Here is a 12,999-nt window from a genome sequence, read left to right on the forward strand (position 1 = left end):
CACCACTTGTGGCAGTAATGACAATATCACACAGAAGAAGTGTGCAGCTAAATTCAGAAGTTTCTTAAATGCAAAAAATAAAAATAAAATGGTGAAGCTGTAATTTAATTTGCACTTTAATTTTAATGACAGTTTATTCAAGAAGCATGTATATTATTATTTCTTACTTTAGTTAGAATTGGTTTATTTTAGCCCTGGGTAATTAACTGTATGTTAATGTATTTTTCCTCAGTATTAATGAATCCCTTCATATGCAGTATATTACATTTTTTTTTGTAATCAGCCCATACTTGCCAACCTTGAGACCTTCGAATTCGGGAGATTGGGCGGGGTCGGGGGGCGGGGTTTGGTGGCAGCGGGGGTGTATATTGTAGCCCGGAAGAGTTAGGGATGCAAGGGATTCTGGGTATTTGTTCTGTTGTGTTTATGTTGTGTTACGGTGCGGATGTTCTCCCGAAATGTGTTTGTCATTCTTGTTTGGTGTGGGTTCACAGTGTGGTGCATATTTGTAACAGTGTTAAAGTTGTTTATACGGTCACCCTCAGTGTGACCTGTATGGCTGTTGATCAAGTATGTCTGCAGTCACTTTCATGTGTATGCGGAAGCCGCATACAACATGTAACTGGGCCGGCACGCTGTTTGTATAGTGAAAAAGCGGATGCGTCGACAGGTTGTAGCGGACGCTAAAGGCAGTGCCATCACTGCACGCCCTTAATATTGTTGTCCAGGTGAAAATCGGGAGAAATTCGGGAGAATGGTTGCCCCGGGAGATTTTCGGGAGGGGCACTGAAATTCGGGAGTCTCCCGGAAAAATCGGGAGGGTTGGCAAGTATGAATCAGCCTGACCTAAACCTTGATAGTAATCTTTGTGATTAACACATGCTTTCAGATCATTTGACAAAGTGTATCCTGTTAAACACCAAGTAGTTTAGATATAATTATTGAATAAGATTCAAATCAACAGTAAGATTACTAATTCAGTGTTAATATTTGACTGGGCCCCCGGGGCGCCCTGTAGTGGAAACGTTGGGCTAAGAACCCCTAATGTTAACCACAAAAAAGTGTGTAAAATGAAGATTAAAATAATCATAGGTCCTCTTTAACATTCTACAACATCCAGTACATTGGACCCTTTATTGAATATCAAATAGAGGTACTAATGAGGTACTAATTGATAGAGATATTAATGTTTATTATCATAATTGAATTTGCAGTATAGACTGCATTGCATCTTCTTTTGAGACGAGGTACTGAACGCATTAGAAACAGCTCTTATAATATAATGCATACTATAACCAATCATAAACATATATCTAATTTTGTATAGAACCTAATAACATTGAATTACAATGTAAATAATTATGTACCGAGGGTGACTTCCATCTGCAAACACTCCACTGCGACGTTTCAAATGGTCAATCTCATTCCTCAGTTTCTCAATCTCACCAATTAAACGTTCCTGCAAGGGGGAAAAAAAAGATAGACACAATTATATATGTCTTTGTTTTAGCAATCAAAGAGTGACTGACTTTTCATAACTAAGTAGAGCGCAGACCTCCACCAAGGCCAAACTGTTGATCAAAGTGCAAAAAAAGATGTGGAGCATTGATCGTTGAGCAGACACTTTCCTGATTGATGTCCGTGGTGGGATGGTTTCTTTGGTGAACACATATATATTCGTATATATAATGTATGTGTGTATATATATGTGTGTATATATGTATATATGTATACTAATATATATATATATATATATATACATACATATATATATATATATATATATATATATATATATATATATATATATATATATATATATATATATATATATATATATATATATATATATATATATATATATATATATATATATATATATATATATATATATATATATATATATATATCATCATCATCGGCGGTCACTCATGGTCAAGTATGACTGTCCTCCTTCCTGGTCCTTGTGGGTCTTCAGGTGGGCGTAGAGGCCGATTCTGGACCCGATTATTCTGGGGCAATGTGGACAAGGGAATGTAGTGGTGGTGGGTTTGGGTTGGGCCTGTTTGGTGGATGCTCTCTCCTTTCTTAGTCTGCGCTTGTCTTGTGCAGCATGGCGGAGGTCGTCATTATATTGCGCGGCACCCTTACGAACAAGGTTTCTCCACATCGTCCTGTCTGTTGCCTTGACTTCCCAAGACTTAAGGTCTATGCGACACTTTGTCAGGTTTGCCTTGATGTTATCCTTAAATCTCTTCTTTTGACCTCCCGGGGCCCGTTTCCCTTCAACAAGCTGGGAATAAAGGACTTGTTTTGGGAGGCGAGAGTCAGGCATGCGGACTACATGGCCCGTCCATCTGAGTTGGTTTTGGGCAATCGTGGCAATGATGGTGGGCAAGCCAGCCTCCTCCAGGACGCTGGTGTTTGTGCGTCGGTCCTCCCAGCTGATCCTCAGAATTTTCCTGAGACATCTATGATGGTAGGTCTCGAGTGCCTTTAAATGCCTGCTGTAGGTGGTCCAGGCTTCTGACCCATACAGAAGGGTGGGGAGCACGACTGCTTTGTAGACCAGGATTTTGGTCTTTGCTTGGAGGTCACGGTTCTCGAAGACTCGCTTCCTCAGCCTTGAGAAGGCCCCACTGGCACAGCTGAGGCGATGGTGAATTTCATCGTCAATGACAGCTTTAGATGACAGGAGGCTCCCGAGATATGGGAAGTGGTCCACATTTTCCAGTCGGATTTTGTCAATTGAGAGGTTTGGGGGCAGGACAGGCGCACTACTGTTTGGTGGTGATTGGTGGAGGATTTGGGTTTTCTTTATATTGATGGCAAGACCAAGCTGTTTGTATGCCTTCGCAAAAGCAGACAGAGTGCACTGTAGGTCCTCTTCTGAGAGGGCTACGAGGGCATTATCGTCTGCATACTGCAGCTCCATGATGGATATGGTGGTGGTTTGACCTTTAGCCCTGAAACGGTTGATGTTGAGGAGTTGACCGTCGGTTCTGTACATTATTTCGACTCCCTGGGGCAGATGTATGTTTGTGAGATGGAGGATAGTAGCAACAAAAATGGAAAATAGTGTTGGAGCGATGACACATCCCTGTTTTACACCTGTGTCTACACTAAAGGGTTCCGTTTCATCTCCACTGCCACTGAGCACTGTGGCTGACATGTTATCATGCAGTAGTCTCAGTACCCGGATGTATTTATCTGGGCAGCCAATCTTGGACAGAACCAGCCAAAGGGCCTGACGGTTAACCGAGTCGAAGGCTTTGGTGAGGTCTATGAAGGCCATGTATAGTGATTGATTTTGTTCCCGGCATTTTTCTTGCAGTTGTCGTGCGATGAAAATCATGTCTGTGGTGCCTCTGCTTGGGCGAAATCCACTCTGAGACTCAGGAAGCACGCTTTCTGACAGGGGGGTGAGTCTGTTGGCCAAAACCCGAGCGAGGGCTTTCCCTATGGTGGACAGGAGAGAGCTGCCACGGTAATTCCCACAGTCTGCCTTGTCTCCTTTCTTAAATATGGAGACAATTAGGGCATCTCTGAGCTGTGCAGGGATTTCCTCTTCTTCCCATATTTTGAGAAGCAGGGCATGGATGTGCTTGGTAAGATCGGGTCCGCCTTTCTTCAGGACCTCTGCTGGAATGCCGTCGGGCCCAGCAGCCTTGTTGTTCCTCATCTTCCCAATGGCGTCCTGCAGCTCATCCAAGGTAGGTGGTTCTCCCATGCTTTCATCTGTGGGTTGTTGTGGGAGTTGGTCAAGAGCCTCCATCTCAGGTATAGTGTCCCTTTTAAGAGGTCCTCATAGTGTTCTTTCCACCTGTTTGAAATTGCGTCCTTGTCCTTCAGCAGCAGCAGACCATCCTTTGAGCGAAGGGGGGTTAGGCAGCGGTGGCTGGGACCATACACCACTCTTGTGGCATCGAAGAAGCCTATAGTGTCTCCAGAGTCAGCGAGCTGCTCGATCTCCAGAGCCTTTGTTGTCCACCACTGGTTCTTCAGTTTCCTAACCTGTGTTTGGACAGCTGCCTTCGCTTTGGCGTGGGCTACTCTTTTCACTTTGCAGTGGATGTTGTTTTGCCAAGTGATGAAAGCTTGCCGCTTGTTGTTAATTAGTTGCTGGATCTCAGTGTCGTTCTCATCAAACCAGTCTTGATGTCTCCGCTTTTTGAGACCAAGGATATTTTTGCAGGATTTCATTATGGCAGTCGAAAGTGTGCTCCAGTGTGTTTCCGTATCCTCTGGGTACTGTTTGGGCAACGCTGCGCTAAAGGCCTCCTGCAGCTGTTGTTGGTAGGTGGTGTCACTCAACAGCTCGATGTTGATTCTTGGCCGGCACTGTCTTTTCTGCATCCGTCTTTTCCGCATTAAGCGGATGGACATGATGGAGCGAATGAGGCGGTGGTCGGTCCAGCAGTCGTCTGCACTGGTCATTGCTCTGGTGTTTAGGACGTCGCGACGGTCTTTAGAGCGGACAATGACGTAGTCAATGAGATGCCACAGTTTGGAGCGAGGGTGCTTCCATGATGTTTTGAACTTGGTTTTCTGACGGAAAAGTGTGTTGGTGATGACCAGGTTGTGCTCCGAGCACTTAGTTAGCAGTAGTGTGCCATTTGAGTTTGTATTTCCGACCCCTTCTCTCCCCAGTGTACCCCTCCATAGGTGGTGGTTTCTTCCCACTCTGGCGTTGAAGTCTCCGAGCAGGATTAACTTGTCCTCCTTGGGGACTTCAGATAGAACTTTGTCCAGGTCAGCATAAAAGGCCTCCTTAACTTCATCCTGTGCATCAAGGTTAGTCGTTAGTGCATAGGCACTAACGACCGTGGCCATATGACTGCTAGCAAGCATAAGGCGTAAGGTCATTAGGCGCTCGTTGATGCCCACAGGGAGTTCATGGAGGTGGTTGATGAGGCAGTTCTTAATAGCAAAACCCACACCGTGGATTTGTGGCTCATTTGCAGGCTTTCCTTTCCAAAAGAAAGTATATCCGCCTTTTTCTTCCTTCAGCTGCCCTTCATCGGCCAGTCGGGTCTCGGAGAGTGCTGCGATGTCGATGTGGAACTTCCTTAGCTCTCTGGAGATGATGGCAGTTCGCCTTTCAGGTCGATCGCTGGTTTGGTTGTCCGTGAGGGTTCGCACGTTCCAGGCTCCAATGTGTAGTTTGTGTTTTCTTTGTTCTCTTTGTTTTTGACCGCGTGGTGGTGATCCCTCTGGATGCGGTATTCCAGACAGGATGTTGCGAGGCAGGCTATTTTTAGGGTACCTTTTCTAACCCCCTCCCCTACTGGGGTGAGCAGAGTAGATCCTGAATAGGGCTGCTCAGTCATGGGTGCAGCTGCCGAGAAGCTCTTCTGCCTCAGTCCATGAGCTTAACGACTGAATCTAACACCCACCGCCTGTGTGCCAGGTTGTGGCTAGGGACTGCCAGACTTCACTGTCCTGCCCCCGTTACCACTTCCCGGTCGCCAAAGGACTTTGAAGTATCCGGGATGTAAAATGGATGGGTTCCCATTCGGGAGGACGCCTGCGCGTGATGTCTTTTAGCGTGGGGAGACTGATGCGCCTGCAGCCACCACACGGTCCTTGGCAGAGAGGGGCCTTGATCCAGTGGCATGGATCCATGACGACTGGAGACCACCCTCTGTTGCAGCCTTCATCCGCCTTCAGTGCCGTTGTGACATGCAGTGTCACCCTCCGCCACTTCCACCGTTGAGGTCTTATATCTATTTAACCCATAGATGGGGCAGTGGTTGGCGGACGCCAAGGCGTGTCCACACACTGGTGGGCCTGCACGCCTCGCCTCTGGGGCCCACTGCTGCTCCGAGATCCCCCACAGTTTTGCCTGTGTCCGCAAAGACGCAGTTTACCGTGTGTGGCCACGAGGAGGCACCACAGGGGTCTTGGTGGTGGAGAGGCTTTGTACCAGCAGGAGGAGGCTTACGCACTCGGCTCCTCTTTTCACCCACCCAGGGGCTAGCTGGCGGCGATAGCTGTAAGCAGAGAGTAGCAAGCAGGGGCAGCATGCAGCATGCACTAACTACAAGCACTTCTGCCACAAATCTAACGCACTGACGCATCACACGCACCCTGTGCGCGAGCACTCACACACCGAATATATATATACACACACACTCACACACACACACACACACACACACACACACACACACACACACACACACACACACACACACACACACACACACACACACACACGTATATATACATATATATATATATATATGTATACACACATTATATATATATATATATATATATATATATATATATATATATATATATATATATATATATATATATATATATGTATATATATATATATATATATATATATATATATATATATATATATATATATATATATATATATATATATATATATGTATATATATAATCACCAAAAAACTGAAATAAATATACTAATTTGTCTAACCTCATATTTAGTTTAACCCTAACAGGACATAAAAGTCCTTACGTTTTTGAAGGGCATAAAAACATTTTGGGTTTGCCCAAAATTCTAAAACTCTTCCATCCTAAACAAAAATATCGATATAATGTGATTTTCAATGTTGACATTTTTCATCAGATACTATTCAAATTAGTGAGATACCTCATGTTGTGCATTTTTCTTTTACTTAAATCCAAACATTACATGTTCAGTATTTTTGGTTTGGTTTGGTTTAGATTTATTTCAAGCATGTATACAGTTACAAGGGATACATCATATAGTTTACATATTTACATTTATCTTTAAAACATGCTCGAAAAGGAGTAGGATGAAGCCAAACTCATTCAATCCTACCCCTTTTCCAATTCATAGCAGTTTACGAGCACATATGGTCACTTCCTGTTCTCATTTTGTAACACAATTTACATCGATGAAACACAACAGATCTCCTAATAAATACTTAGGTCAGTTATGATCAGAGGTGGGTAGAGTACCCAAAAATTGTACTCAAGTAAGAGTACTGTTACTTTAGAATAATATGACTCAAGTAAAAGTAAAAAGTAGTCATCAATATACAGTAATTACTTGAGTAAGAGTAAGTATTCCATAAAAAAACAACTCAAGTTTTGAGTAACTTCTGATTTATTTATTAGCTATTTTAATGGTTATTTGACTACATTTGTAGTTGGTGTGTGTGTGTATAAAACATAAAAATCATAAACAATTTTATACATGGGTTATACTTGTATATACTTGAATATACTTGTATAGTGCTTTTCTACCTTCAAGGTACTCAAACGCTTTGACACTATTTCCACATTCACCCATTCACACACACATTCACACACTGATGGCGGGAGCTGCCATGCAAGGCCCTAACCACGACCCATCAGGAGCAAGGGTGAAGTGTCTTGCTCAAGGACACAACGGACGTGACGAGGTTGGTAGAAGGTGGGGATCGAACCGGGAACTCTCAGGTTGCTGGCACGGCCACTCTCCCAACTGCGCCACACAGTCCCCAATATGATATAATAATAATATAATATAATATAATTTAATATAATATATAATATATAATATATCCATCCATCCATCCATTTTCTACCGCTTATTCCCTCCGGGGTCGCGGAGGCCGCTGGAGCCTATCTCAGCTACAATCAGGCGGAAGGCGGGGTACACCCTGGACAAGTCGCCACCTCGTCGCAGGGCCAATATAATATTATATAATATAATATAACATAATATAATAATAATAATATAATACGGCATGTTTTCTCTAGTTAGAAGTGGAATTCTTGTCAGCTGAAATGTGAACATTTCTACTGACACATGATGATATAAATTTTATTTTTACTAGTTTGAAAGTAATCATTAAATATTATTTTTTGATGCTCTGTCTGTCGTGTCACTGTGTACATCACTGTGTACAGTCAGTACGTTTCTATGTACTAAATTAGTCTGATTTGTCAAATATTAATTTTTCTTCTATTTTCACAGCTATATGGGGAGTTCTAGTTTCCATGCCTGCAATGAGGTGGCGACTTGTTCAGGGTGTACCCCGCCTTCCGCCCGATTGTAGCTGAGATAGGCTCCAGCGCCCCCCACGACCCCGAAGGGAATAAGCGATAGAAAATGGATGGATGGATGGATGGATGGATAGTTTCCATGCTCTTGTGACTGATGGCCATACGCAGTGTGCCTCTCGTACACTAGGTGGCAATTGTGGTAATTTCAGCTTGTTTAGCTAAGCTAGACGTAAATACAGTAGAAGAAGAAAATGCTACTTGCTAATAAGCTAGCGCAATTGATTGATTGATTGAGACTTTTATTAGTAGGTTGCACAGTGAAGTACATATTCCGTACAATTGACCACTAAATGGTAACACCCGAATAAGTTTTTCAACTTGTTTAAGTCGGGGTTCACTTAAATTGATTCATGATACAGATATATACTATCAGATATATACTATCATCATAATACAGTCATCACACAAGATAATCACATTGAATTATTTACATTATTTACAAATTGGGGGGGGGGGGGGTAGGTTTGGTTGGTGTAGCGGATTTTATAGACTAGGCTCAGTGCAAGTTGTTTTACTCTGTCCTCCACCCTGAGCCAGCCCACTTTGGAGAAGTGGGTAGGAGTGAGGTGGGATTTCTCAATCAATCAATCAAAAGTCTAGAAGTAATCTGACTAGCTTGTTCTGGGATGTTTGGAGTTTAGATTTCTTGTTTATTTTACCCTTTCAATATCTACTCCGTCTATTTGTATTTGTGTATGATGCTCTTTTCTACTGTTACCAAATAGCATTATTTTAGTTTTACTGAGATTCAAGGATAGTCAGTTTTTTTCAAACCGTCTTTTTAATTTGTTAATTTCTTCCGTTATTATTTGTATTAGCTTCTGATTGTTCTCTCCTGAACAGAAAGCAGTTGTGTCGTCTGCAAATAAAACTAACTTTAGGTCCTTTGTAACTTTACAAATGTGGTTTATATAAAGATTAAACAATCTTGGTCCCAGTATTGATCCCTGGGGTACACCACAAGATATATCTTGCTGTGTTGACATATTTTCACCCACATATTGCTTCCTGTTGGTTAAGTAGCTCCTTACCCAGTTCAAGACCAACCCTCTGCATATCGTTCTAATTTTGTTATTAAAATATCATGATTAATTGTGTCAAATGCTTTTGTAAGTCCATGAATAGTGCGGCCGCACATTCTTTACCATCTATTGCAGGGGTGCCCACACTTTTTCTGCAGGCGAGCTACTTTTCAATTGATCAAGTCATGGGGATCTACCTCATTCATATATATAATTTATATTTACTTATTTATGAAATATATGTTTTTGTTAACAAGCATGTTTAACACATATAGTTAATGTTAACAAGTTAAAGGTGTTTAATGATAATACAAGCATGTTTAATACATAGTCAATATTGTTAACAAGTTAAAAGTGTTTAATGATAATACAAGCATGTTTAACACATATAGTTAATATTGTTAACAAGTTAAAGGTGTTTAAAGATAATACAAGCATGTTTAACACATATAGTTAATATTGTTAACAAGTTAAAGGTGTTTAAAGATAATACAAGCATGTTTAACACATAGTTAATATTGTTAACAAATTAAAGGTGTTTAAAGATAATACAAGCATGTTTAACACATATAGTTAATATTGTTAACAAGTTAAAAGTGTTTAATGATAATACAAGCATGTTTAACACATATAGTTAATATTGTTAATAAGTTAAAGGTGTTTAAAGATAATACAAGCATGTTTATCACATATAGTTAATATTGTTAACAAGTTAAAGGTGTTTAAAGATAATACAAGCATGTTTAACACATATAGTTAATATTGTTAACAAGTTAAAGGTGTTTAAAGATAATACAAGCATGTTTAACACATAGTTAATATTGTTAACAAGTTAATGGTGTTTAAAGATAATGCAAGCATGTTTAACACATATATGGTTAATATTGTTAACAAGTTAAAGGTGTTTAAAGATAATACAAGCATGTTTAACACATATAGTTAATGTTAACAAGTTAAAGGTGTTTAATGATAATACAAGCATGTTTAATACATAGTCAATATTGTTAACAAGTTAAAAGTGTTTAATGATAATACAAGCATGTTTAACACATATAGTTAATATTGTTAACAAGTTAAATGTGTTTAAAGATAATACAAGCATGTTTAACACATATAGTTAATATTGTTAACAAGTTAAAGGTGTTTAAAGATAATACAAGCATGTTTAACACATAGTTAATATTGTTAACAAATTAAAGGTGTTTAAAGATAATACAAGCATGTTTAACACATATAGTTAATATTGTTAACAAGTTAAAAGTGTTTAATGATAATAAAAGCATGTTTAACACATATAGTTAATATTGTTAATAAGTTAAAGGTGTTTAAAGATAATACAAGCATGTTTAACACATATAGTTAATATTGTTAACAAGTTAAAGGTGTTTAAAGATAATACAAGCATGTTTAACACATATAGTTAATATTGTTAACAAGTTAAAGGTGTTTAAAGATAATACAAGCATGTTTAACACATATAGTTAATATTGTTAACAAGTTAATGGTGTTTAAAGATAATGCAAGCATGTTTAACACATATATGGTTAATATTGTTAACAAGTTAAATGTGTTTAAAGATAATACAAGCATGTTTAACACATATAGTTAATATTGTTAACAAGTAAAAGGTGTTTAAAGATAATACAAGCATGTTTAACACATATAGATATGAAGACAAGAATATACGTTTGTGTATTACCTGATTCTGATGACTTGCATTGATAGGAAACAGACAGTGGTGCTGATAACGTCCGCATTTTCAAATGGAGGAGAAAAAAAGTCCTCCTTTCTGTCCAATACCACATGAAAGTGGCTGGTTTTTGGCATCTTATTTGTCTAGCTTCCGTACTCCTTTGTATACACTTTACAAGAAATACATTGGCGGCAAACTCTGTAGCTTGCTAGCTTGTGCACGCCAGCTTTCTGAGACTCTTATGTTGTTAGCGCAGGCAGGATGAAGCAGCGCTTTTATTGTGCAACTGTGCAGTCGGTCTTTGGAGTTTTGACGACAGGTACGGCGCCAGAGTCTGTTGAAATAAAAAGTGTTTCTCGCCTTCCTGTCGGTAATTTTTTCTTAATAATGAGCTGGCAGCAGCCAGCGTCATCTCAGAAGACCCTCGGGTGCCGTGAATGTCAATCAAGTGACGAAAGTGACGTCATAGTAAAGATTTATGATAGCTCATTTACAGGACTATTTTTTAAATGCATGGCTGGCGATCGACTGACACACCCTCCGCGATCGACCTGTAGCTCGCGATCGACGTAATGGGCACCCCTAAACTATTGCATTGGTAACTTCCTCTCTTATTTTGATTAATGCTATCGATGTTTAGATATTTGCTCGGAATCCATATTGGTTTTCCACGAGCGTTCCACTTTTGTTGATACATTTATCTAATCGGGTATTGAATAGTTTTTCCGTGATTTTGGAGAATTGTGGAAGTAGTGAAACAGGTCTGTAGTTGGTAAACTGGTGTATGTCTTGTTTCTTATAAATTGGTATGACTTTCGCATTAAGAAGGTGAATAACTTAATTATGCTAAATAGGTAAACAAACATCAAAGTAAAATGGACTCGCAATATTTATTGGCAAAACTTGCACTTCAATAAATATTGAACATTTTGAGTGCAGTTTTTCCCCCAATTGGAAACATTTGGTCGGGTGGTTTGTTTTGTTGCCTTTTCTGTTGCCAATTGCAATAATATGAATTTTTAAACCGTATTGAATGCCACTTTAGTCCTTCATTTTCGCAAAATCCAAAATATGACTTTTAAAGCTTTTTTAATGACCCGCAGGAACCCTGTAAATAAAATCCTGTGAAAGAATACATCTTGTCATCTGATGAGTTGACTGACCCTGGTGTGGTGGAACTCTTCCAGCTGCTTCTGGCAGTTCTCAAGATCTTGAATGAGAGAGTTCTGCACACAAACATGTGGAAATTATGTCAAAACAAATCTGCGGTGCAAACATGTATTATAATAATTAATTAGTATGCGGGGCCACAACGAGGGCCTTGCCTTGTCCTCCAGCGCTGCCATGCGTTCTTTCAGGTGGAGTTGCAGCCTCTCATTGGACTCGGTGAGGAGGCGGTCCACCGTGTCCGACAAGCGCTTGTTGTGTTCCTCGTTCATCTTCTCCCTCTGTCGAGCCTGGGGAACGCAGACAAGACCGGGCGTCACAAAGTATTTTTAATGTTTATGCTGCCTGATTGAGCCATTTATGTGCGGACTAACGTTTTCCACTGAGGGCCGCAAACTAAAAAATGAAATCATGCGGGGGCCATTTTGAAATTCTTTATTTTTAAACTAATACAAAATATATATTTTTTTAACCTTTAGGGCTCCCATCAAGTTTGGTCCCAGGGTCTCAATCATAAAAATTGTAAAAATAAGTCATATATTAAAACATTTTTCAATGCTTAAATCTCTAGATCAACTTCAAATCTATCTGTCGATATATATCTTTTCATGTTTTATGCTCTTTTTGTTAAAGAAGCCCTGTTTTTTATGGCACAAACACAAAATATGCAATATTTTCATCAACAACGATTTCAAAGTGGAAGTTTTGTAGCCTTAAATAGGGCAATAATTCATAACATCGTTGTTTTGATTCATTATTATTTTTTGGGTAATGACAGTTTACAAAAAAAACCCCACTAAAATTCTCAGGGATCCAAAATGGCCCCACAGATAAAAGTGTTAAAACATAAGTCATACATTACTTTTAAATGTTTATTTTACTTTAAAGGCTTAAATCTCTAGATCAACTTCAAATCAATCTGTTGATATAAAATCTAATTTTTTTGTTAAAGAAAACCCTGTTTTTATGGCAAAAACAAAAAATATGCAACATTTCCCCCCCAAAAAATTCCAAATGGAAGTTTTAGAGCCTTAAATAGATTAATAATTCACAACATCA

The 12,999-nt window shown here is 39.6% G+C and overlaps 1 protein-coding gene across 10 annotated transcripts in view; it reads right to left on the minus strand.

Moving 5' to 3' along the window:
- Positions 1–12,999, minus strand: part of ppfia4 (PTPRF interacting protein alpha 4) — a 322,419-nt gene that overhangs the window by 46,618 nt on the left and 262,802 nt on the right. For all 10 annotated transcript variants that reach the window (XM_062054768.1, XM_062054777.1, XM_062054770.1 and 7 more), the window contains 3 exons: positions 12,099–12,230; positions 11,937–11,999; positions 1,368–1,459 (listed from right to left, as the gene is read on the minus strand). In XM_062054768.1, coding sequence (XP_061910752.1) covers positions 1,368–1,459; positions 11,937–11,999; positions 12,099–12,230 — 287 coding nt within the window. The remainder of the gene's footprint in view (positions 1–1,367; positions 1,460–11,936; positions 12,000–12,098; positions 12,231–12,999) is intronic.

The sequence above is a fragment of the Entelurus aequoreus genome, linkage group LG01, assembly GCF_033978785.1.
Source record: "Entelurus aequoreus isolate RoL-2023_Sb linkage group LG01, RoL_Eaeq_v1.1, whole genome shotgun sequence".
Taxonomy (NCBI): Eukaryota; Metazoa; Chordata; class Actinopteri; order Syngnathiformes; family Syngnathidae; genus Entelurus; species Entelurus aequoreus.